This window comes from Chlorocebus sabaeus, chromosome 18 (genome assembly GCF_047675955.1).
Source record: "Chlorocebus sabaeus isolate Y175 chromosome 18, mChlSab1.0.hap1, whole genome shotgun sequence".
In the NCBI taxonomy this organism is placed as follows: domain Eukaryota; kingdom Metazoa; phylum Chordata; class Mammalia; order Primates; family Cercopithecidae; genus Chlorocebus; species Chlorocebus sabaeus.
Genome location: NC_132921.1, coordinates 71,172,786 through 71,200,268, shown reverse-complemented (window position 1 = coordinate 71,200,268; position 27,483 = coordinate 71,172,786). Strand labels below are relative to the sequence as shown.

Here is a 27,483-nt window from a genome sequence, read left to right as displayed (position 1 = left end):
GGCATGCGCCACCACATCTGGATCATTTTTCTATTTTTATTAGAGACAGAGTTTCACCATGCTGGCCAGGCTGGTCTCAAACTCCTGACCTCAGGTGATCCACCTGCCTCGGCCTCTCAAAGTGCTGGTATTACAGGTGTGAGCCACTACGCCTAGCCCCAGGGTTCATATTAAATAAGACATTTTCCTCCTCATCAACATATATATATACTTGTGGCTTACTGACCATGAAATCTACTCTTGGGTAAAAGCCAAAAACAAATTTTATTTTAAATGCTACCATCTTGTGAATGTTCTTTTCTCTGCTGCTCATCATTTCTCCAATATGACTGACCGACCCAGGGCTATCTCATTAGAATTAAGCAGCAGTAAAGGAAAGAAGTATGGCAAGGAGAGGGAAAGGGACCACTGGCAAAGATCACAGGACCCTTGCTGAGCCGTTAATGAAGACCAATCAGCAAGGGCAGCTTTGGCAGCAGCTGCCTCGGGTCTGAAGGGCTGCCACCTCTCCAACGCGGGGCTTCCTCACCTACCTAAGGTCCACAAATGACAAGACAGCAGAGGAGCTCCATTCCAAAATGTTAACAAAGCAAGTGCCGCTGGTCACTAGCATCATTCATCCCCAGACAGGGGAGCTCAATGGTCTCAGAATGCATGCACTTTATATGTATTTTGGAGAAGGGTCCAGTCTTTTAATTAAAAAGTATCCTGGAGGGGCCGAATGTGGTGGCTCACACCTGTAATCCCAACACTTGGGAGGCTGGGGCAGGCAGGATCACCTGAGGTCAGGAGTTTGAGACCAGCCTGGCCAATATGGTGAAACCCCGTCTCTACTAAAAATACAAAAATTAGCTGGGCGTGGCAGATGCCTGTAATCTCAGCTACTCAGGAGGCTGAGGCAGGAGGAACGCTAGAACCCGGGGGGCAGAGGTTGCAGTGAGCTAAGATTGCAAAACTGCATGCCAGCCTGGAAGACAGAGTGAGATTCAATATCAAAAAAAAAAAAAAAAAAAAAAAAAAGTATCCTGTAGGGGTTTTGAAAGTCAGTAAGAAAAAGATGGCTTAATAGAAAAATGGACAAAGATATAGATATAGGTAAATCACAGAACACATAAATTGCCAATAAATATTTTAAAACACATTCAATTAGAATTGGAGGAACACCAATAAAAATAAGGAGACACTTATAAATTGTTACATCGTAAAAAGATGTGTGATGTTCAGAGCTGGTGTAGGTTTCAGAAGGGAGGCACACATACTCTGTATGGAATGTGCTGAATATCTTCTTTCAAAGGAACTGTTGGTAACATAATCAAAAGTTGAAATGTGTGTCCCATTCGACCCAGCAATTCCACTGAGAGGAACATACACTGGAATGACCATCACACACAGGAAGACACATCCTGTGCTGTATACGGGAGCAAACAGGAATTAACTCATGGTATAATGTTAAGAACCGAATGTTTGTGTCTCCCCTAAAATCCATGTATTGAAACCCTAACTCCCAACGTGGTGGTATTAGGAGGTGGGGCCTTTGGGAGGTAATTAGGATTAGATGAGGTCACTGATGGAATGAGTCCCTTATACGCAGAGAAGGAGACCAGATCTCTCTTCCCTCCCCGCCCTGCCCCTATGTGAGATACAGCAAGAAGGTGAGTATCTGCATACCAGAAAGGGGGCCCTCACAGGCACTGCATATGACGGCACCTTAATCTTGGCCTTCCCAGCTCCCAAATGGTAAGAAATCAACGTGTGTTGTTTAAGCCACCCAGTCTATGTTATTTTGTGCACAGATTAATACATATATGTATGTAATAATATTCTATAGCCATTAAAATGATGATTTTTGTTTACAGGAAAAGATATCTTTGACATACTGTTAGATGAAAAATAGTCTCAAAACAGCACATACAGCATATAATGTATCATTTATTATGTACTTAATTTATTATTATATGATAATGTAACGTAGGGTAAAATGTGTGTGGGAGTATGTCTCTGTGTGCAGGAATAACACAAGGTTCCTCTAAATCTTAACAGGTGGGACTTCCAGTGATTTTAAATTTTCCTTATAAGCATCTGTATAGCATAATTTTTTACAATGAGTTTTAAGTAATACGGTTTTTAAGTTTTGAACAAAGCAGCTGTTTTTATTGGGCAGCGAGGAGAGAGCAGGGAGGAAGGAGAAGTGGATCCTGAAGCTTTTCTGGCAAGCAACAAAACTCTAACTCATTATTTTCTTTCCCACGATACTCATCATTGGATCAATACTTGCCAAATTGAAATGATGGTATTTGGAAATAATCTGAGCCCCCAGGTTTCCCTGTTACTGCACTGAGGAATGCCAGTGAGGCACTCACAACAGTGTGGAAAGGAAGTGGGCCACCCTCCCTGCCTCCATCCCTCCATGCAGGTCTCCATCCTGAAGAGAAAGGACTCTGGAGCCTCTGCGGGTTTCAGAGAAGGGAGAAGGTTGGACGAAGCTCAGGGTGAACCAAGGAGTTCACAGCTGAACTGTCCGGTGGCCGAAGATGCCGAAGGGCTGGCCCCACCCACTGCCCCCATTCCAGAACGCACTTGGGGACAGCGACATTTCTCACATGCATGCCTTTCCATACTCACTGACTGCCCAACACTGTGTCTGGCATAATTATTAGGCATTCATAAATCTATTTTTAACTCACCATTTGGCAATCTACTCCTTACACTTAAAAAACAAAATCAGAATTCCTGCCCAAAGAGAGGAAAAAGTAAGAATTTTTTGAAACTTTCCTACTTTTCAAAGCGTAAGGACTGCAGATACAGTCTCTTTTTACCCCAATTATCCAAAATGCCCATTTTTTTCAAAATAGTCTCCATATAAGAGTGGTTCACATAAACACACAAAGTAGCAGTCAATGCAAACTTTATTTCCCAAAAGTAAAGACATTCATGGACTCAAGCTCAAAGAGGAGCACACTGCGGGTGTCTTGAGAGTTCATTTTAGGCTAAAACACCATGAACTGAATCTAAAACGGTCACTGGTGTGGAGGTCTCATGAATTATTGAAGAGATCTTGGTATATAATGCATTACTCATTCTTTCCTTCCTCCAAATGGAATCACTTTGAAATAAATCTGTTGGTGAAGCCACTTAACTGACTTTATTGCTGGGGACTTGAGGGTTTTAATGAGTTAGAAGTTCACGTCTCAGTTCCAAAACCCAATAATGCATTGATCAAAGGGTGATCTTGGTGGAGGACAAAAAGGATAAATCACTTCTAGTCTACAACATATACGCTTTTCCCCCTTACAAATATAAAACAAAAGCACCACAATCAGCCTCAGTACTCAACATGACATAATTCAATTCCTGTGGGGTCAGAATTAAGACTGATGGAATGCTCACATAAAAAGATTCCTCTAGAAATAAAGTTCACAGTCACAGGAGGCTGATAAAGCTTTATTTTTACATCTTACCTTGAAAGGTTATTTGAAAATTAGCACAACAGATGCCAATTCAAAATCCCTTCTTCTCTGACTACCCAACAAAACATCTAGAAGACCAAATTAAAATGTTGAGAAAATTTTCAGATGTCATTCAATTATTTAGAAACAGCACAGAGAACTGTGAAAACCCAGTGTGTCTCCTCAAAAGAAATAACTGTTTATGTCCTTAGTGTGTGTGATTATTTGTTTTCTAATTGCTGGAGGTCCCCATGGTGGGGGAGAAGGGAATGGCCTTCTTCAAGCTCTTGGAGCTTCTCAGACTGCTCAGCTTTCACAGATGGACACTCACCCTGCCCCACCTCCAGCAGCTGGCAGAAAATAAATGAACATGACCTTTCTGGAAAGCAGCTAGACAATGTGTTTCAAGAATCTTGCAAATGTTCAGATACTTTGATCTGACAATTCTGCCTCTTAAGGAATAATTAGAGATGGTTACAAAGTAACCAGAATTCATTTGAGAATTATCAATGACGCTGAAAAACTGTAATCAATCTCTATGTCTAACAATTAAGGAATGGACACATAAATTTTGGCTTAGCCCATATGATGGAATATCCAGCAGCAATTAGACTTAGGTGTTTGTAAAATATCAAATGGCACACGAGGCAAGACAGCCTAGTGTGGTATTTTCCTGAGTGTCTTCTGCAGAACACTAGACCACCTGGAGGTAGCCAGGAAAAAAGGTTTCCTGGCCAAATAAGTTTGAGAAACACCATATATAATAATGCTTCCCTGGATGTTTACAAAGCATAATGAGTACACTAAAGGATCTGAAAATTTTCTACAGTAAAGAAACCTATTTATTTTGGTTTTCTTCAAGTAGTATTTATTAATATCTAGGGACCTAGTGTGATCAAGACCCACCTGAGGGGCAGTGAAGAGAACTGGACTCAAAGAGAGACCTGAGGCTTGGCTTGGTTCTATCCTGCTTTTCTTATTTTGTGAAACTGGTGCAGTGGGTGGGGTCAGAGACGAAGCTGAGGTTTTTTCCAGCTCTGTGACAACCCTCCAGAGCTCACAGTCAAGGTGAAAACAGGCTCAGGATGGAGGCTCTCGCCTTCCCTGTAGCGCACGTCTCTTGTTTTCCCATCCTGCACTGCCCTATGTGCGTGCATGTGCACGCGCGCGCACACGCACACACACGCACACACACACACCCCCCCCTCAGCAGCACAGTGGAAAGTCCTATTCCAGGAAATCTCCTAATCCTTTAGACCACCCACTCTGCCTCAGGCAACATTCCTTAAATGCAGGTTTGTGGCATCGTAAATTCTACAGCAGCGAAATCCTGCAAGTCAGGAATGAGCAGTGGTGGAAAATACATGAAGTTTCCAAACAAGCACAGCTCCAGCTGGGCTCTGCCTCCCAGATGAGAATTATCCAAGCCAGAATGCTCTGGCATCAGGTCCAGGAACTCAGAGTGACGGGCTTTGTATTATGATTTCCAGAGGACGCTCTGTCCCTGTTGAGTCGCTCAGGCTTGGCCTGGGCGCCTATGCTGCTCTGTGGCCGGTCAGATGCAAGGCCACCATCAGGGAGAGTCAAGGGCAGATGCCAAAAAGAGCCCAAGGTCCACTGGGATTCAAACAAAGACAGAAGTGGTAGAAGAAAATTCCTGAAATTCTCAACATTCTCAGCTGGCAAAAGTTGAATGGAAAAACATATTACTGAATGTTCTTTCTGTGCCATTCAGAAGAATGCTTCCGACTTTTACATAGACCCTCTCTCTCCACAGAAAAGCAGAGGCCTAGTTAATATGCCTACTCAGACGTCCTAAAACCCGAGTGTATGCAGAGCTGAATAAAACAGGGCTGGGAGACGATACATCGAACTGTTAAGATGTTCTCTCTAAATAATGGCAGTACAGACAAACCACCACTTGTTTTGCGATTTCTGAATTATTCAAAAAAGTTTCTGTTATATCATGATACATTACTTCTGCAATGACAGGGGGTGTCTTTTTCTTTTTTTCCCTTTCTTTCATTTTTCTTTGAATGTTTTGTTAGAGTCAAAAAGCTTTCTCAGCACTCAGGGATCCAAGGGTTGAAGCAACAGTACCAGGAGGAAGCTGGGTTTTAGAACAGACCTGATGAGCACCTGACTCCTTTCTGACAAGATGTGCCGCAAGCCTCATTTAGCAGAAAATGACACAACACACATCCAAACATCTTTCCACAAAAACGGTGTGGGAGCAAGGCATGGATTACTTTTACTGATTGATTAGGACAGTGTCTCACTCTGTCACCCAGGATGGAGTGCAGTGGTGCCATCACGGCTCACTGCAGTCTCAACCTCCTGGGCTCAAGTCATCCTCTCATCTCAGCCTCCCAGGTACCTGGGACTACGGGTGTGTGCCACCATACCCGGTTAATTTTTTTTTTTAAGTTTTTATAGAGACAAGTTCACGCTATGTTGCCCAGTCTGGTTTCAACTCCTAGACTCAAGTGATCTTTTTGCCTCAGCCTCCCAAAGTGCTGGAATTAAAGGCATGAGCCACTGCACCCAGCTGGATTAGTGTTTTTTAAAAGACAATGTGATGAACTAGAATATTCTAATCCCTAAAATAATGTATAAAGAAGAAATCAATGACTTAATATGCTGTAGAAATGCATTTTTTCCCACCCATGAAACTGTCCAAGGGCAGTGACCTTCAGTTCATATTCCTGTGTGTTGGCAAACAAGTGGAATTTCCTAAAACTCCAGAACTAAGCCCCGCCCCACTCCTAGGTATGTCTGTTTGCATCATACACAGCCACTGTGCTATGCATTTGTGGGGAAAGCCAGGATGGCCACGGCGATCCTAGAAAGCTGGTCTCGTCTTGCCCTCTCTCCACTCTGCCCAGGTTGGTTTGGTCTCTCCCGTCCTTAGCCTCAGAGTCACAGTAAGCGTACCACGTTCAAGACAAGACCCCACAGTGTGGGACAGTATCCTCGCTGCACAGCCCTGAGGAGGCCTCCGAACAGGCCCCATCACACCAGATGCACTCAGAAACATACGATGTCATTTCCCACAGTGCGCCTAGAGCCCCGGACTCTGCACTTTGCTGTGTGCCAACCCAGGCTAGCTGGCGCGGCCTTCAGACCCGGCCTCAGCTCTCACGCAGCTGCGCCTCCCTCCTGTCCGAGCAAAGTTCGTCTTGCCTGGACTGGACGTCCAGAGTTTCCATGAGAACCTTCAGATACCCTGTGAGCTCCAAACTGGCCACACAGCCACCAGAGAGATCCTGTTTTGAAGGGCTGGATGATGATATTTACACTGATCACAGAATGTATTTATTTTTAACTTTTACTGTGGAAATTTTCAAGCACATCGACAAGAAGAGAGACTAGAATAATGAAGTTCCATCTTCTCATCCCCTGGCTTCAAGATCACCACTAACACCCGGAGCGCCGGTTTCCACCTCGTCTCACCTCCCGCTCCATCCCCACCCGTGGAGTCTTTTGAAGCAAATACTTGACATCATCTTACGTTAACTGAACATCAGAGTGATTGATTTCTTCCCGCATAAATCCAATTGTTTCTCTTCCCTGTTCAGAATCCTTCAAACCTAGTACAAAAGCCAAGCTCCATTATGTGGCCTCTTGGGTGGGCCCTGGTCCCTTCTCGGGCCCCTCCACTGCTTGTCTCCAGCCCCAGCCTTCTCGCTGCTCCCTAAACACAGAGGCAGGTCCACCGAGCCTCCGCACCTTCCCTGATACCTTCCGGCAGCCTGGACCCTCCTCCGCCAGCATCCTCAAGGCCCCTCCTCACTTCTGTTGCACCTTTCATCAACTGCCACCCTCCCTGAGAACCCTTCCCTGAAACCCTATCTGGACCATAGCAAGGACTCAGCAAATATTTAATGACCAAATGCACGTAATAAAAGTCAATAACCCTGTGAGGCCGGGGAGAGAAGACAGAACAGCTCCTGTTATTCACAGGAGAAAAATGAGGCTCAGCGTGGTTAAGTGAATTGCCCAAAGACATACAGCTCTTAAATGATGGAAAAGACGTTGAACACAGGTCTTGACTCCAAATTTCATGCTTTTTCCATCCCTGTGTTGCTTCTCTGAAATGACATGTTGCTTCAGTTGATATAATTAAGACATAGGTTTACATCAAATGTATTCATTCCTTCAACAAACAGTAACCACTGTTTTAATACTCAGTACGTGGCAGGCACTGTTCTGAGCAGCAGAGAAACTGGAGTGTGGCGGGCAGAACAGTGCCCCCCAAAGAGGTCCATGTGCTAATCCCTGTCACCGGGACTGTGTTAGGACACATGGCAAGGGGAATAGCGCTCATCAGCTGACCTTCAGATGAGGACATTTATCTTGATTCCTTGGGTGAGCCCAGTGTCCACACAAAGCTCCTCAACAGTGAAAGAGGGAGGCAGGGGAGTGGGAGAGAGATCTGAAGATGCTACTCTGCTGGCCCTGAAGACAGAGGAAGGGGCTACAAGCCAAGGAAGCGAGTGGTCTCTGAAAAAGGCAAGGAAACAGATTCTGCCCTTGTACCTCCAGGAAAGATTAAGGCCTGCAGATATTTTAATTTTATTTCAGTGAGACGCACTTCTTCTTTTAATCTTTTTATGTTTTGTTCTTGTTTTGAGACAAGGTCTCATTCTGTTGCCTAGGCTAGAATGCAGTGGTGCAATCTCGGCTAACTGCAGCCTCAACCTCCTGGGCTCAAGTGATCCTCCTGTCTCGGCCTCCTGAGTAGCTGGGACTACAGCTGCATGTCACTACACCTGGCTAATGTTTTAAAAACTTTTTGTAGAGATGGGACTCTCACTGTGTTGCCCAGGCTGGTCTTGAACTCCTGGGCTCAAGTGATCCTCCTATCTCAGCCTCCAAGTAGCTGGGACCACAGGTGTGAGACCCATTTCTGACTTCTGACCTTCACAGCGCTGAGGAGTCGGTCTGTTGTTGTTTTAAGCCACTGAGTGTGTGGCAATCTGTTACAGCAGCAATCAGAAACGAAGAGAGAAGGTGAAGAAGGTAACAAGGTCCCTGCCCTCAAAAAGTGTCCTCTTCTTGGAGTGAGGGGGAGTCCAGCACCTTCCATGGGGCCGCTCTGGACCTAGAGGTCTTCCTACGGTGGGTCCGTGCTCACTGCAGCCCAGCTGCCTCTGTTAGGACAGGCTGTCAGCGCCTCAGGAGCAGCTTCTTCTGTTACCAAACAAAATCTGTTTGCTAATTTCCTATTCAAGAATGACCCTCATAGGCTTTATAGGCCTTTTCTCCTGTATTTTAGCCAGACTTAGGAAATTAGCTCCATAAAAGAAAATAAGAGGACAGAAGGGAAAGGGAGGGGAAGGGAGGAGAGGAAACAAAACTAGGTAAAGTGCTTCTTAGATTCTCGGCAAATCCACCTCCAGACCCCCTGAAACTCCTGTCTCAGCAGCTCTGTGTCTTGGCCCCACGTCCTCTGAGAGTTGGCAGAACGGAAACCTGGCCTCCACCCAAGAGGCACAGACAGTGCCTCATAATTAGAAGCTACTCAGGGCATCCCAGACGAAAACGCATGCCAGCAAAATGTCATTGCCTGACCTGGGAGGGTGTTCATCTAGCACAGTCACTGTCCCTCCCAGAGCAGCCTGTCCCCACCAAGGAGGGGGCATTTGGACGAAGGGGACATGCACTGGAGAGCAAAGGGCAACAGCAGGGTCTCCAGTGACAAAAGAACTCCGAGGGACAAGAGGCAGGGCGGGAGCCTGTGTGTGAGCAGAAGAAGCCTGTCCACGCAGCTCTGAGGCTGTCCCCTCTGCCGGCCTCTGTGTCCCCACAGCCCAGGCCACGTCCCTCACTGCAGCATGGCCTCCTCCCGGGCTCAGGGCAGGGCTGGTCACAGTGCTTCCCTAAGGTAGCTTCGTATATGGACAGGTCCTTCCTCCTCCTCTCTTGTCACTGGCATTCTGACACCCAGGAGGACCATTCTGCACCTAGACTCCTGTTTTCTTAGAGGACACACATCCCCCCCTTCAAACGGCACCACAGTTCCGGGGGCCACGTCTGTGGACCGAGGCAGTCCCTGCTCCACCTGCTCAGCTGCCGTCAGGGTGCCCTCATGCCCCTCTCCAATACCTCTGTTCACGCTTTGCTTTTGTAGTTTCCAGCACCAATTTTCAAGTATCAATGAAACTCTTCAGCTGAAAACCACTCAGTGAAGGATTCCTGGGGCTTCTCCTTAAAGGAGCTCAGCAGGCACGGCCCTCACCACAGCTGTTTATCTCACTTTAACAGCATAAACCCTATCTTCAAGCTCCCAGCCTGTCTCCTCCCCACACAATCGTCACTCCGTTTTCCCGTTCAGGAGAGTTACTGAGGCATGGAGGAAGAGAATATTTCCCTTGCCAGGATCTCAGTTCGCATTGGTTGAAAGCACAGTCATCCCGGCCTGGACTGTATAGTGAGACCTCGTCTCTGAACAAAAAACAAACAATATATTAGCAGGCATAGTGGCTGGTGCCTGTAATCCCAGCTACTCGGGAGGTTAGCAGGAGGACTGCTTGAGTCTAGGAGGTCGAGGCTGCAGTGAGCTATGATTGCACCACTGCACTCCAGCCCGGGTGACACATCAAGACCCTGTCTAAAAAAGAAAAAGAAAAACAAACAAACAAACAAGAAAAGAAAAAAAAGAGAAGAAAAGAAAGCACAGTGCTCTTGTGAAAGGGGTGGGAGGAGAGTAAAAACTCGCATGTACTCGATCCTCTCCCATGAGGAGGAATGCCTACAAAAACGTTCTGTCGTGGGCCGCTGGGGATGGTGCAGGTCAGGAACAGGATTCTGGTGTGTGCTGCTGGCTTGTGTTGTAGCCGGGCCTGTATTTCCAATGGCTGCAGGAAAAAGAAAGGAGCTGCTCATTCTGAGCTTGTGAGAGGCTCCATTCTTCAAGAACTTCCAAAGGTCAAAATTTCCTCTGACTTTACTAACAGCCTATGAATAGTGAACCACTTTTTTGACCATAGATGCTGGGGCCCTGAAGAAAGCAGGAAAGAGAGCAAAAGGGTTTCTTTGGATGTCTGTGAAGCCTGAATTTGACCTCAGCTATCTGCTGCCTCCAGTTCCTTTGCTTTCTCAAGCACCCATTCAGACCCAGCGATTTCGCACAGCTTTGCGCCAGTGCATCCCAGCCCGCTGGGCACATGATCTCCAAACACCTAACCTTTCAAACCATGCAGACTGGCAGGCGCTTGCAAAGTTAATCTGAAGGAGGTGAACAAGTGGTATGGCTGAACAGCCTGGGGTGCCCAGAGCTCCTGACTGCATGCATTAAACCGTGGCTCCCGCAGGATGTGAGTGTGGCTCCCCCTTACAGGCAGGCACCACCACACCCAGGTAATTTTTTTACTTTTTGTAGAGACAGTGTCTCACTGTGTTGCCCAGGCTTATCTCGAACTCCTGGGCTCAAGACATCCTTCCACCTCAGCCTGCCAAAGTACTGGGATTAAAGATACGATTCACTGTGCCTGATCTAATTCTTTATTCAAAATTTTTTTCTCTGAGATCAGCATTTCTAACCTACATGTAAATTCCAAAGAGTTGAAAGACAGCTGGCAACTTGCTTATCATTAATAATTTAAAGGTTTAAGGAGCAGGTAACGCCAATGTCATCTACAAAGTCAACATAATCCTGACCAAAATCCCAGTTGGATTGTTTTGATAAATATTTACAAGCCGATCCTAAAATTCATTTGGAAATGCGACATACCCAGAATAGCCAAAACAATCTTGAAAAAGAACAAAGTTAGAGAACTCACATTTTCCAATTTGAATACTACAAAGCTACAGTAATCAAGACAATGTGGTATTGGCATAAGGACAAAAAAATGGTATCAAAGAAATAGAACTGAGAGTCCAGAATCAGAACCTCAAATTTATGGTCAGGTGATTTTCATCAAAGGTGCCAAGACAATCGCGCAAAGAATAGTCTTTTTAATAAACTGTGTTGGGACAACTGGACAGCTGCCTGCAAGGAATGAAGTTGGATCTTGTCCTTACAACACGCACAGAAATTAACTCCAAATGCATCACAGGGATAAAAGTGAGAGCTAAGACTATAAAACTCTCAGAAGAAAATGCAGGAGTAAACCTTTATGACCTTAGGTTAGGCAAAGACAAGTGTTGGTGAGAATATGCTAGTTTTCCACTTTGGAAAACAGTTTGGCAGTTCCTCTAAATACTAGCCATAGAGTTCCCATATGACCCATCAATTCCACTTCAGATATATACCTGGGAGATTTTTAAAAACATACATCTGGCTGGGCATGGTGGCTCACACCTGTAACCCCAGTACTTTGGGAGGCCGAGGCGGGTGGATCACCTGAGGTCAGGAATTTGAGACCAGCCTGGCCAACATGGTGAAACCCCGTTTCTACTAAAAATACAAAAGATTAGCCAGGTGCAGTGGTGGGCAGCTGTAACCCCAGCTACCGGGGAGGCTGAGGCAGGAGAATCGCTTGAACCCAGGAGGTGGAGGTTGCAGTGAGCCAAGATAGTGCCACTGCACTCCAGACTGGGCAACAGAGCAAGACTCCATCTCAAAAAAAAAAAAAGAAATCTACACAAAAAATTGTTTGTGAATGTTCACAGCTATTCACAATAGCCAAAAAGTTGGGGGAAAGTGGATATTCATCAACTGATGAGTAGATAAACAAAAATGTGGTCTATCCATACAATGGAATATTATTCAGCCATAAAAAGGAAATACTTCTATGACCCACACCACAACGTGAACCTTGATAATCTTTTCCTAAGTGAAAGGATCCAGTCACAAAGAACCACGGGTGGTACGATCCCATTTGTCTGAAATGTCTGGATTAGGCCAATCTAGAGACGGAAAGTATCCCAGGGCTGGGGGATGTAGAGGGGGAACTGGGAGTGACTGCTAATGCATAAAGGCTTTCCTTCTGGACTGATAAAAATGCTCTGAAATAGACTGTGCTGATGGTTGAACAATTCGGAATACACCAGGACCCACCAAGCTGCATCCTTTAGATGGATAAATTGTATGGTATGTGAATCGGATCTCAGTAAAGCTGTTTTTAAATAAAGAAAAGAGGCTGGTAATACTCCACATACTGATAGTCAACAGAGAAGCAAATGTGGACAAAAGCAATTTTCAGTGACTGTGATTTCTAACTGCTAAAGCTCCAGGGTGGGTTATCCAGAAAACATGAAAGTTGGCTCAGCTGCTTCCAAAGCCATCCAGAGAATGAGGACAGAAAGCTCAGAGACAGAAGCTTGAGTGGGTCTAGAACAGGTAAGGAGGGGGTCAGGGAAAGAACTCCTTGCCAAGGAAAAAGTACAGAGAATTCCACTACTGCCGCTTCACTGAGCTCTTTTTAGAAACCATTTCCCGACATGGGAAGGGGCCGTCTGAGCCAGAAGGAAGGAATAAATATATCTTCAGTGTCATGGAAAGTCAAACATTAGATCTACAGCTTCAGGTTTTTTAATGGAAAATTTGTGTTGGAACGTCATGAATTGTGTAAAAGTACAGCATGGTGGAAAAAAATTGAAGGGAGATGGCTGAAGAAAGTTTCATGTTGGAAGAAGTTGGTCCTCCATGGTATATAGAGCAAGAGAACCCAGGAGGGGCCTCTGGTGGATTAAAGTATAATCCCCAGCTCTTCACTCCTCCATGAACCCATGCCCTATTTATGCCAATGCTGCTTTTCAGTTCCTCTCGCTAAAGGCCCCTCTATGTGTTGACTCTGGGGTCCCGCAGGGAGCTGGGCAGGTAAATTCCCTTCTGTCGGCGGTGGACAGCTCTAGGCATCGCTCCTGTGTACATCCTTGCAAAGGTGCCTGCTGACCTGCTACTCTGTACTGTTCACAGCTTGGTGTGAAGCAGAAACCAGTGCAATAACCCATTCCAAGAGGACAGGATAAAAACTTCCCAAAGGCCACACTGATGGTACAACAGAGGGAGCCCAATGGCACTCTGTCCCTCTTAATAGCACTTGGTGGTACCAACACACCATGCACAAATCTTACAAATGTTAAACTTCCAACAAATGGGATTCAATTGGAAAATGGTTAGGTTTTTCATAGAAAATTTTTGTTAATAGAAGCACCCTAGGAATTACCATATCGCCACTGAATGAATGAGATAGGATGCCCATGACACACAGCTAGATTTAAAAAGCAACATTCAGACATGGTATTAAGAACGAATAGGCTGGGCACGGTGGCGCACCTGTAGTCCCAGCTACTCTGGAGGCTGAGATGGGAGAATCGCTTGAGCCCAGGAATTTGAGACTGCAATGAGCTATGATCATGCCACGGCACTCCAGCCTGGGTGACAGAATGAGAACCTGTCTCTAAAATAAATAAATAAAAATAAATAGAACGAATACTCTCTTATACAAAGAGGAGGAGGATCTTTTTAGATTCCTGTGCTCAGGAGAAGAAAAAATAATTTTCCAAGAGTACAAATTTGTACCACAAATATAAGACAGAATTATTACTGGGCGGTAAGCAGGGCATTAACCAGAATGCTGTGTATGTTAGGCGGAACTTGGCGCAATCATTCCACAAATAAAAAAATATTGAGTCATGAACACAAGCAAAGCACTGCGTTGAGCTTTCTTCCTTTAAGGATACAGAAATCTATGTCTTTGGCCAGGCTTGGTGGCTCACACCTATAATCCCAACATTTTGAGAAGCCAAGTGAAATGGATTGCTTGAGGCCAGGAGTTCAAGACCAGCCTGCACAACATAGCAAGACCTCATCTCTACAATTTTTTTTTTTTTTTTTTTTGAGACGGAGTCTTGCTCTGTCACCCAGGTTGGGGTACAGTGGTGCAATCTCAGCTCACTGCAACCTTTGCCTTCTGGGTTCAAGCGATTCTCCCGCCTCAGCCTCCCAAGTAACTGGGACTATATGTGCCACCATGCCCAGATACTTTTTGTATTTTTAGTAGAGATAGGGTTTCACCACATTGGCCAGGCTGGTCTCGTATTCCTGACCTCGTGATCCACTCGCCTCAGCCTCCCAAAGTGCTGGGATTACAGGAGTGAGCCACCGCGCCTGGCCCAATTTTTTTTTTTTTTAAGTTAGCTGCGCATGGTGGCATACACTGATAGTCTCAGTTACTCAGGAGGCTGGAGCAGGAGGATATTCTGGGCCTGGCAGTTTGAGGTTGCAGTGAGATATGATTGCATCACTGCACTCCAGCCTGGGTGACAGAGTGTGACCCTGTCTTTAAAAAATAAAATAAAATAGGCCGGGCGTGGTGGCTCAAGCCTGTAATCCCAGCACTTTGGGAGGCCGAGACGGGCGGATCACGAGGTCAGGAGATCGAGACCATCCTGGCGAACATGGTGAAACCCCGTCTCTACTAAAAAATACAAAAAACTAGCCGGGCGAGGTGGCGGGTGCCTGTAGTCCCAGCTACTCGGGAGGCTGAGGCAGGAGAATGGCGTGAACCCGGGAGGCGGAGCTTGCAGTGAGCTGAGATCCAGCCACTGCACTCCAGCCCAGGCGACAGAGCGAGACTCCGTCTCAAAAAAATAAAATAAAATAAAATAATAAAATAAAATAAAATAAAATAAAATAAGAAAGAAAAGAAAGAAAAAAGAAATCTGTCTTTATATTGTCAAACCATAAACCCAAAGTGATTGTTTGTTTAAAATTATGAAAACTAAAAGAACAGTAACAGATTTCTACGATGCTAAAGAGGGGTAATAAAATTCACTGGACTCCAATAATTAATGAGACAGAACAAATAGCAATAGGCACAAGCAACAGCAGGGAATTTATTTTTAGCGCAAACATTAGGCAACATCATTACAAGCACAATTAAAGCCAGCAACAAGCTGCCAAAACAATTGAAAAATTGCCATTACTGGAGAGATGCAACACTCCACCGGGGACACCAGACAAGGACAACCCAAGGATAACGAAATCAGGCCGTCGAGGGCTAGGGAGATCAGATGACCACACAGCCATACGGATATCACTCACACACTCTCCACAAATCTAGACTCTAAAAACGTTCACTTTGAAATCGTTATCCCAAACTAAATCCGTCTTCCTCGAAGTATAAAGAAAGAATATCCCTACTGTGGAGTCATGCCTTGCACATATAATACTAGTGGTTTCTTTAAAATTATGGAAATATCAATGGAGTCAGATGTCTACAATCTCTAAGTCAAATTTTAGGAAAAGCCATCACAATAATTAGAAATATGGTCACCTGAAAACTTCCCACTGGTATTTTTATTTGCAATGGTAAATGGAACAAACTACAAATTACAATAGTTATTTTAGCAGAGTTCAAGTTTCATCAAAAGACTATTCCTTGAATAGTCTATTAGGGTAGAGGTAAGTGTTAAACATTCTGTTTTGATGACAGAAATCTCTCCTTTGTGACACTGTAATATCAAAAGAAAACAGCAGGTTATAAAGAATCATAATCCCACTGATATAAAATTATTAATCACATACAGATATCTGAAGAATGATCATCTAATATCCATAGTGGAAATATCTGGGTAGTGGGAGTTTGGGCAGTTTTACTTTCAACCGTGTGGTTTTTTTGTGTGATTTTTCAATCAAAATAACACTATAAAGCTCAGGACCCAGACTGCTGGATTCAATTTTCAGCTTTACACCTTATTAGCTCTGTGACATTGTGCAAGTTACTTAACGTCTCTGTGTCTCAATGACCTCACCTGCAAATGGGAATAACGACAGTTTCTACCTCAAAGTGCTTTTGGGAGGAGGGCTGAACGCATTGGTACACACAGGCACTCAGAACAGTACATGGAGCACAGCAAGTCATCAGGGAACGTCCGCCAGCAGGAGAAGCAGAAGCATCGCTGATGTGAAGCCAGCGCTTCGCAAAACTGACTTATTGTGCTCATTAAAGGCAGCTGCAAAAGCAACTATTTCATAGCCAGAGGTAAAAAGGAATCAAGAAACTCTCTCTGCTTAAGTTTACATAACAATACCAACAAAAAACGAGCAGATCAACTACAAGTAACACACATGCATATCAAGAAGTGAGGTCTCTAAGCAGATATTTTTCCTTGAATGGTCACCTCATTTGAGGCATAGGCAGGCACAGCTGACGGAGTTAAAGAGGTGCCCCAGGCAGCTGCTTCCCGGGCACAGAAGTCTGTGTTCTCAATTTAGCAGAAAAATAGGAGACATTCTAATGAGGTTAGCATTTGTAGGCCGGAATATTCATCCTAATTTATTTCTTAAAACTGCTTAAAATGTATTTTTTAAGAAAATATGTTTTATTTAAATGTTTAATATAACTTTAATTAATATTTACTTTAGCATTTTGAAGGTCTTTTAAAGCATGTATTCTAAAGCAGAATTTATAAAAGACGAGATTATTGATTTGACCCTAAAAAACAAGTTTGGCCATTAGAAACCTAAAATAGACATTAAAATATAAATAATAAATGGAGACATTATGTATAATTCAATCGTAAGAGATTCTTACAAATTACCCAAGAAAAAAGTGGGTAAAGCTATAATCATTCAATTATTCAGATCGGAAATGAAATGGCTAAAAAAATATGAAAAAAGTTTGAAGTCATCAAAAAGCAAATATATATTTTTAAAGGATTATTTTTTCTTTCTCATTTTAATATAATACTTGGGTAAAAGTGAAAGAACATAACAGTGAAACACTGTGGGTCCAAATAACGGGTGGATTTTACAATATGTATCAGAGGCTCTGAACTAGCAATTCCACATCTACAATTTTAGATTAAGATTAGATGCATATTTTAGCTATATTTTAGCACGCTTCTTTCAGCTTTATTTTATCATTATTTTTTAAATTTCAGTAGGTTTTTGGGGAACAGGTGGTTTTTGTTTACAAGAGTAAATTCTCTAGTGGTAATTTCTGAGAGTTTGGTGCACCCATCACCCAAGCAGTGTACACTGTACCCAATGTGTAGTTTTTATCCCTCACCCCCACTCCCACCCTTTCCTGCAAGTCTCCAAAGTCCATTGTATCATTCTCACGCCACTGCGTCCTCATAGCTTAGCTCCCACTTATGAGTGAGAACATACGATGTTTAGTTTTCTATTCCTGAGTTACTTCACTTGGAATAATGGTCTCCAATCTCGTCCAGGTTGCTGCGAATGTCATTATTTAGTTCCTTTTTATGGCTGAGGAGTATTCAGTAGTATTGTATGGTATATATATACCACATTTTCTTTATCTACTCATTGATTGATGGGCACTTGGGCTGGTTCCACATTTTTACAATTGCAAATGGTGCTGCAATAAACATGTGTGTGCAAGTATCTTTTCTGAGTAATGACTTCTTTTCCTTTGGGTAGATACGCAGGAGTGGGATTGCTGAATCAAATGGTAGATCTACTTTTAGTTCTTTAAGGAATCTCCATACTGTTTTCCATAGTGGTTATGCTAGTTTACAATCCCATCAAGAGTGTGAAACTGTTCCCTTTTCACCACATCCATACCAATATTTTTATATTTTGATTTTTTGATTATGGTCATTCTTGCAAGAGTAAGGTCGTATCGTACCGTGGTTTTGATGTTTATTTCCCTGATAATCAGTGATGCTAAGCATTTTTTCCTGTTCATTGGCCATTTGTATAAATTCTTTTGAGAAGTGTCTATTCATGTTCTTATCCCACATTTTCATGGGATTGTTTGTTTTGTTCTTGCTGATTTTGTTGATTTCCATGGAGATTCTGGATATTAGTCCTTTGTCAGATGTATGGATTGTGAAGATTTTCTCCCTTGTCTGTCTACTTTGCAGATTATTTCTTTTGCTGTGCAGAAGCTTTTTAGTTTAATTAAGTCCTATTTATTTATCTTTTGCTTTGTTGCATTTGCTTTTGGGTTTTTGGTCATGAAGCCTTTGCCTAAGTCAATATCTTGAAGGGCTTCTCCAATGTTATCTTCTACCATTTTATGGCTTCAGGTCTTAAATTTAAGTCTTTGATCCATGTTCAGTTGATTTTTGCATAGGGTAAGAGATGAGAATCCAGTTTCATTCTCCTACTTGTGGCTTGCCAATTATCCCAGCACCACCTATTGAACAGGATGTCCATTTCTCACTTTATGTTTTTGTTTGTTCTGTCAAAGATCAGTTGACTGTAAGTATTTGGCTCATTTCTGGGTTCTCTATTCTATTCCATTGGTCTATATGCCTATTTTTATACTAGTACCATGCTGTTTTGATGATTATGCCCTTGTAGTATAGTTTGAGATCAGGTAATGTGATGCCTCCAGATTTATCCTTTTTGCTTAGTCTTGCTTTGGATATGTGGGCTCTTTTTTGGTTCCATATGAATTTTAGGATTTTTTTTTCTGGTTCTGTGAAGAATGATGGTAGTTGCTTTTCGTTTTTTGTTTTTTTGAGACAGAGTCTCTCTCTGTCGCCCAGGCTGGAGTGCAGTGGCATGATCTCAGCTCACTGCAACCTTTGCCTCCCGGGTTCAAGTGATTCTTCTGCCTCAGTCTCTCAAGTAGTTGGGACTACAGGTGTGTGCCACCATGCTCGACTAATTTTTGTATTTTTAGTAGAGACAGGGTTTGACCATATTGGCCAGGCTGGTCTTGAACTCCTGCGATTACAGGCACGAGCCACCACACCTGGCATGAATGATGGTGGTATTTTGATGGGAATTGCATTGAATTTGTAGATTGCTTTTGGCAGTATGGTCATTTTCATAATATTGATTCTACCCATCCATGAGCATGGGATGTGTTTCCATTTATTTGTGTCTACACCTATGATTTCTTTCAGCAGTGTTTTTAAAATGCTTTAAACTACAAATACAGGAACTTTTGTTTTGAAAGAGAATTTAGATAAAATGAAAATTACATAAACTAACACTTGATTAGTTAGGAGACGATAAAGAAAATTATAGATTATCCTGAATCCTGGATTCTTCCTTTTAGAAAGACAATAAACATATATTTCTATGTATCTACACACACAAAAGAAATATATGTATTTTGAATTAAGGCTCCGAACGGTAGCTCACACCTGTAACTCCAGCACTTTGGAAGGCCAAAGCAGGAGGACTACTTGAGCCCAGGAGTTCAAGACCAGCCTGGGCAACAGAGCAAGACCTTGTCTCTACAAAGCAATTTTAAAACTTAGCCCAGAGTGGTGGTGAGCACCTGTGGTCCCTGCTACTCAGGAGGCTGAGGTGAGAGGATCGCTTGAGCTCAGAAGTTTGAGGCTGCAGTGAGCTGTGATTGCTACTCAGGAGGCTGAGGTGAGAGGATCGCTTGAACTCAGAAGTTTGAGGCTGCAGTGAGCTGTGATTGCACCACTGCGCTCCAGCCTGGGTGACAGAGCAAGATCCTGTCTCAAAATAAAGTGAATTAAATAATATATTGGAAGATGATAAGAACTGTGGAGAAAAGTGAAGCAGGAAGTGAGTGGAGTAGGGCAAGAAAAGGAGGTGGTGACATTTTAAACAGGGAGGTAGAGAAGGTGACATTTGAGTTTGGATCAAACAAGGGAAAATTCTACAATTTCACTCCATAGTCATCAACTCTGATAATTTCAATCAGGCTAACAGCTCTTGGCTAAGACACGGTATTGGTCATCTCTACTTGGCTATCCGCTTCAACTTATTTATTTATTTATTTATTTATTTATGAGACAGAGTCTTGCTCGTCACCCAGGCTGGAGTGCAGTGGCGTGATCTCGGCTCACTGCAAGCTCCGCCGCCCGGGTTCATGCCATTCTCCTGCCTCAGCCTCCCAAGTAGCTGGGACTACAGACACCCACCACCACGTCTGGCTAATTTTTTTTTTATTTTTAGTAGAGACGGGGTTTCACTGTGTTAGCCAGGATGGTCTCGATCTCCTGACCTCGTGATCCACCCGCCTCGGCCTCCCAAAGTGCTGGGATTACAGGCATAAGCCACCGCATCTGGCCTCAACTTTTATATTATGACTGACACCTGCAATCCCAGCACTTTGGGAGGCCAAGGTGGGAGGATCACTTGATGCCAGGAGTTCAAGATGAGCTTGGGCAATATAGTGAGACCCCTGGCTTTACAAAGGAAAAAAAAAATCAGCCAGGTGCAGTGGCTTGTGCCTGTAGTCCCAGCTACTCAGGAAGCTGAGGCAGGAGGGTCCCTTGAGCCCAGGAGGTCAAGGGTGCAGTGAGCCATAATTGTGCCACTGCACTCCAGCCTGGGAGACACAGCAAGACACAGCAACTTTTATAATATATGCTGTAGTTATTATGAAGTATCCTGTAATAGACACTGTGTTAGTATTCATCAATTCCCTTTTTTGAATCTAAAGGCATGACCTTCTAAAATATATAGTCTTCTCCGTAAGTATTTTCAGCAAATAAAGAGAATTAGGAGTAGAAGAGAAGCCATCCACTGTTTTGATAACCCAGCATCCATTGACCCATTTTTCCAGTAAGAGACCCCAGGTTTTCTTTGGGGCACTAAGCCCACCTGACTTCCAGACAACCTGATTCAGGTGGGGCTGACACCAGCCCTTGCCTCTGGGGGTCAGTGTACTGCCAGGTCCCACCAGTAGGGGCACCAACCCCCCCAGAACACTGTACCACCTGACGTGGAGGAGTGGGCATGGGGCCCGAGGCAGGCCAATGAGAACGCAGACACTAAGATGGATGTTCCCACTTGCAGAAGAGGTGCAATGTCACCCGGTGGTTGCTAAAAAGGCTGAAGGTAGGTGTAGGGATGCTGTTGGGGCTATCCTTGCCACCCTTGAGGCAAGAAGGGAGGGTGAGCCTGCCTAAAAATGAATCAAACCAAGAGTGCAACCACAATTGCACTAAATGGAAAGAAACAGAAATAAAGAGAGATGGGCTCCTCTCATACACATTTGGGGGACCTGAACTCAGCCCCGCCTCACCCTAGGTACCCCCTTAGACTTTTCACATAGCTCATGAGTACATTTCATTTTTGCTTACATCATTTCAAGCTAGGTTTCTGTCACCTGCAACCAAGAGTCTTGTCTAATGCAAACAAACCTTCAGAAGCTGATCTTATTTCCACTGGAAAGCCCAGAAAACAGCATATACTCACCCGCTCCTGCCCAGCAGTGTCCCAGATGAGGAACTTGTGAAGTTCATTTCCACAAGGCACAGTTTTGGTCATAAAAGATGCCCTGAAAAAGAGAGTCAACATCTCCATATTACTGCATTGTTTCTTCACAAAGATTCACAAGTCAAACAAGTTAGATGCTACACCTTAGCAGGACCCCGAAAAGCCCTGGTCCTTGGGAACCACTAAGAGGAGGAAAGGGCTAGAAGATTCATGACACCCAGAAGAAAATAATCTGCGTTTTCTGTTAGTTCAACTGGGGGCTTTGAAACAAAACAAAACAAAGGACGCATTCAAAAGACTGTGTTTCTGGTCAGGCGCGGTAGTTCACGTCTATAATCCCAGCACTTTGGGAGGCCAAGGTGGGCAGATTACGAGGTCAGGATTGAAGACCAGCCTGGCCAATATGATGAAATCCTGTCTCTACTAAAAACACAAAAAGTTAGCCAGGCGTGGTGGCGGCATGGTGGCAGGCACCTGTAGTCCCAGCTACTCAGGAGGCTAAGGCAGGAGAATCACTTGAAACCGGGAGGTGGAGGTTGCAGTGAGCCAAGATCGCACCATGGCACTTCAAACCCAGATGACAGTATGAGACTTCGTCACACAAAAAAAATATATATATATATAAAATAAAACTTAAAAATACAAAAATTAGCGGGCATGGTGGCAGGTGCCTGTAGTCTCAGCTACTTGGGAGGCTGAGGCAGGAGAATCACTTGAACTCAGCAAGCAGAGGCTGCAGTGAGCCAAAATCACACCACTGCACTCCAGCCTGGGTGACACAGCAAGACTCCGTCTCAAAAAAAAAAAAGAAAGACTGTGTTTCTAAAACCAGTTAGCTTCAATTATTAAAATACCCCCAGATCTCAGGAAAGAATACAACCTTGGATTTTAAAAACTTATTACAATACTCAAGAGTGAAAATAGCAGCTGGTATGTTGGCATGTTATGGTTTTGGTCTTACAATGGCACCAGACACACAAAAAAGTTGCCTTACATATTTACTATGTCTGGGTGACACAGCGAGACCCTGTACCCCCTACCCCCTAAAAAAAGATATTTTAAGAACAATTGAAAAATTTTAAATTTACACTATATGCAAGATATTATCATTGATTCAAATTAATTTTGGATATGAATCCAACACCAGTAGCAACTAATAGAATACTACATCTAAGTCCCAACCTGCTTGCATAAATTCAAGGATGAAGATTGGCAGCTTAACACATATTTATGTTTTCTCTACAAAAAAGGAAGGATTATTTTTCCTCCCTTCTGAGTCCAAAAAGAAAGGACGTTAAAGCCTCGGTAGATCATGAAACGCTTACTATTTTCTTTTTCTTACTATTTCCTTTAAAAAAGCATTTTCTTTGTGCTCATGAAGGGTATAAAAATACTAGGAATGTTCAACAGCCTTGACTTTTATTAGAGTTTCCTATTCATTAAAAAATAGCAAGCATCCCCAGGAGTGGGACAACCCGGTAGGAGAGCCTCCTGAAGTGATGGAATAAGAAGTAGATACATCACCTGGACAGCATTCTGGCCACAAATGCTTAGTCTGAATTTAATTGTAAGAAAACATCCCAGCTACTCGGGAGGCTGAGGCAGGAGAATGACATAAACCCGGGAGGCGGAGCTTGCAGTGAGCTGAGATCGCGCCACTGCACTCCAGCCTGGGAGACAGAGCGAGACTCCGTCTCAAAAAAAAAAAAAAAAGAAAAAGAAAAGAAAACAATCAGGCAAATGTAGAATGTGAAACATTTTGCAAGACAAGCTGGCCTGAATGCTTCAAATAAGTCAATGTCATGAGAAGCAAACCACAAAAATACAGGGAGATTCTTCCAGAATCTAGATTGAGAGAAAAGAGATAAAACAACCAAATGCAGTATATGAACCGTGGCTGGACCCCAGATTAGGGGAAAAACAGCTTTAAAATATATTTGGCCAGGTGTGGTGGCTCTTTTTTCTGTAATCCTAGCCCTTTGGGAAGCTGAAGCAGGAGGATGGCTTGAGGCCAAGATTTTGAGACCAGCTCGGGCAACAGAGCAAGACTCCTTCTTTACAAAAAAAAAAAAAAAATTATTTTTAAATCAGCTGAGCATTATGGCACAAGCCTGTAGTTCTGGCAGCTCAAAAGACTGAGGCAGAAGGACAGCTTGAACCCAGGAGTTTGAGGCTGGTAGTGAAGCGCCAAGATTGCCCCAGTGCACTGCAGTCTGGGTGACACAGCGAGACCCTGTACCCCCTACTCCCCAAAAAATATATTTTAAGAACAATTGAAAAATTTTAAATTCACACTATATGCAAGATATTATCATTGATTCAAATTAATTTTCTAGGTATGATCATGGCGCCCTCATTATGTTCTTATTCTTAGGAGATGGACCCTGGGGCTTTAGAGGTAAAGAGTCAGGGATTCTTTCCCTTACTTTCATATAGTCCAGGCTGGTCCACTAGGATTCATCATAGTAATATTTCCTCAGCCTCTAAATCCTCTAAGAATAAGAAGCCAATTACAGAAGTCCCAAGTAGAAAAGTCTACTGCAAGTCCCACACTATCCCCACAAAAACCAAAGGCTTGTTAGAGAGTTCTAATTACCAACCCACAATTGCACTAAATAGAAATTCTAAGTATTCTAAGTGATAAGATCCAGTATTATCAAAACCACATCTATTCCTTCATTTCTTTAAAAGTGTTTAAAATGTATATCCAGACTACTGGGAAGAACTAATATATTCCAAAAATGTTAATATCTTTATTACTTTTCCCATTTTAAAAGCAACATATGTATTTCATAAAAAAGAAATTCAAAAAACAAAAAGGAAATAAAAACCAATCATATTTCACCATCCAGCCATAGTCACTGCTAATAAATTGGTGTATATCCTTCCCAATTATTTTTATACAACTTTTAAAATGGGATTATTCATTCTTTTTTTTCCTTTTATTTTTAGTTGATACACAATAATTATGCATCTTATGGGATACAGAGTGATATGTATGTACATGTATGCAATGTGTAATGCTCAAATCAAGATAATTAGCATATTCATCACCTTGAACATTTATCATTTCTTGGTGTTGTGAACATCCAAAATCCTCTCTCTTCTAGCTTTTCGAAAATATACACTAAATTATTGTTAGCCTTATTCATCCTACAGTGCTACAGAACACTAGAGTATTTTCCTCCCATCTAGCTGTAACTTTGTTAACCAACCTCTCCCTATCCTTCCCTGCCCCAACCCTTCCCAGCTTCTAATAACTACAATTCTATTCTACTTCTATGAGCTCTTTTCTTTTCAGCTCTTGCACATAAGTGAGAACATGTAGTATTTATCTTTCCATGTCTGGATTATTTCACTTAATGCAATGTCCTCCGGGTTAATCCGTGTTGCCATGAATGACAGGATTTCGTTCTTTTTTTACGGCTGAATGTATTCTAACATGTATACATACCACATTTTCTTTGCCCATGAATTCGTTTTGGTTTGGTTTTGTTTTGTTTTTTTGAGACAGGGTCTCACTCTGCCTACCAGGCTGGAGTGCAGTGGTGCAGTCTCGGCTCACTGCAACCTCCATCTCCCGGGTTCATGCGATTCTCCTGCCTCAGCCTCCCAAGTAGCTGGGATTACAGGCATGTGCCACCACACCCAGCTAATTTTTGTAATTTACTTTAGTAGAGATGGGGTTCTACCATGTTGACCAGGCTGGTCTCACACTCCCTACCTCAGATGATCCACCCTCCTTGGCCTCCCAAAGTGCTGGGATTACAGGTGTGAGCCACCGCGCCGGCCTCCCTTCATTTGTTGATGGACACTTGGGTTGATTTCATATCTTGGCAGTTGTGGATAGTGCAGCAATAAATCCGTGAGTGCAGGTATCCCTTTGATATACTGATTCACTCTCCTTTGCATAAATACCCAGTAGTAGAACTGCTGGATTGTATGGCAGTTCTATGTTTAGCTTTTTTGAGAAACCTCCATACTGTCTTCCAGAATGGCTGTACTAATGTGCACCGTGTTTCATTTACAACAGAGTACAAGAATTCCCTTTTCTCTTCATCGTTGCCAGCATGTTATTTTTTTGTATTTTTAATGACAGTCATTCTAAGTGGAGAGAGATGACATCTTCCTGTGGTTTCTAATTCGCATTTCCCTGATGACAGTGATGTTGAGCATTTTTCCATAAACTTGTTGGCCATTTGTATGTCTTTCTAGAAATGTCTATTCAGATTCCTTGCCCAATTTAAAACATTTTATTTGGGTTTTCTTTGCTGTTAAGTTGTTGGAGTTGCTTGTATATTCTGGATTTCCATCCCTTTTATTACAAAGTTCAAGCTGAAAGTTATAAGCAGTAAAGTAGTCTTCTCAAGAAACTTCAAATAATTGAATAAAATATTTTATAACCTGAAGGTAACTGGCCACTGCCCACCATCCTGGTCCGTTTAATAGACATCATGTCAGGAGTTTTCACATATTTTGACTTGTAATTGTTCTGCAGTGTGAAATGTCGAAAGTTAACCTTGGAGAACTAAAGACTGAGTCACATTCCTCATCTGACTCCTCTGATGTTCTACAGTTTTGATCTTTGGGTGACAGCCTCAGCAGGCACATTACATTTCTGCTGTTTCATCAAAAATGCTTATTTTGATGTCTAGTGAGTGTGAAATCTGGATAAAGCCTCTGCTACATACATTACAGTTATATGATTTTTCTTTAGTATGGACTCTCTGATGTCAATTAATGCTTGAACTCATGATGAAAGGTTTGCCATACTCGTTGCATTTGTAAGGGTTCTCCCAAGAATGAATTATTGGATGTTGTGGGAGAAGTGAATTGTGCATGAAGACCTTGCCACACTCATTTTATTTGGAAGGTTTCTCTCTGGTATGGATCACCTGATGGTAAGTGCTGACTGCACACTGAAGGCTTTGCCACACTCCAGTGACACTGTGTGGAATATTTCTCCCGTATTACTTTTCCCTTTGGGGGATAATTCCTTGATTGCACATATAGGAAAGATATCCCTCCGAGAGAAAGAAGCAGAGAGTTCCCAGAAGCCAGATGTGTAGGGGATAACTCTCTTGAACCATGTTTTTCCTCTGCTCTCACAGCACAACCATCAACACAGAAGAGGACTTCTATGACCAAATCTGTGGGGGGTTCTACCACCACCAGCAGCAGATACCAGCTAGGTGTCCTCCAATTCAATTCTGACACTCTCTCCCTGGAGACGCTGTCAGATCCCACAGGTTGAGGGCTCAGTACCCAAGACTGCTCCTTCACAGACACTAGTCCCAAGTTCGGGCCTCTAGAACTTCTGATTGATGGGTTTCAGGTTGGGGTTCCCATCGACCCCTCTTTGGGTTCGATTAATTTTCTTCAGCGGCTCACAGAACCCAAGGAAACACTTACTTATAGTGACCAGTTTCTCATAAAGGATATTGCAAAGGATACAGATGAAGAGACACTTAGGGCAAGGTAAGCAGACAGGGGCACAGAGCTGCCATGCCCTCCCTGGGCACCACTCTCCAGAAACCTCAGCTCTTCAGAAGTGCCTTGAACACATTTCTTTTGAGTTTTTATTGAGGCTTCATTACATTTTCTTTTCTTTCTTCTTTCTTTCTTTTCTTTCTTTCTTTCTTTTCTTTTCTTTGACAGAGGCTTCATTACAGAGGCATTCTCCTTCCCTTCTTTCCTTCCTTTCTCTCTCTCTCTCTCTCTGACAGAGTCTGACTCTGTCGCCCAGGCTAGAGTGCAGTCACATGATCTCGGCTCACTGCAACTGGGTTCAAGCGATTCTCCTGCCTCAGCCTCCCGAGTAGCTGGGATTACAGGGATGCACCACCACACCTGGCTAATTTTTGTAATTTTAGTAGACAAGGGGCTTCACCATGTTGGTCAGGCTGGCCTCGAACCCCTGACTTCAGGTGATCCACCCACCTCGGCCTCCCAAAGTGT

At 43.3% G+C, this 27,483-nt stretch overlaps 1 protein-coding gene across 1 annotated transcript in view; it reads right to left on the bottom strand.

Moving 5' to 3' along the window:
* RAB31 (RAB31, member RAS oncogene family) overlaps positions 1-27,483 on the bottom strand; it is a 154,977-nt gene that overhangs the window by 50,168 nt on the left and 77,326 nt on the right. The window contains exon 3 of the mRNA XM_007974664.3: positions 21,505-21,586. Within this exon, the coding sequence (XP_007972855.1) occupies positions 21,505-21,586 (82 nt within the window). The remainder of the gene's footprint in view (positions 1-21,504; positions 21,587-27,483) is intronic.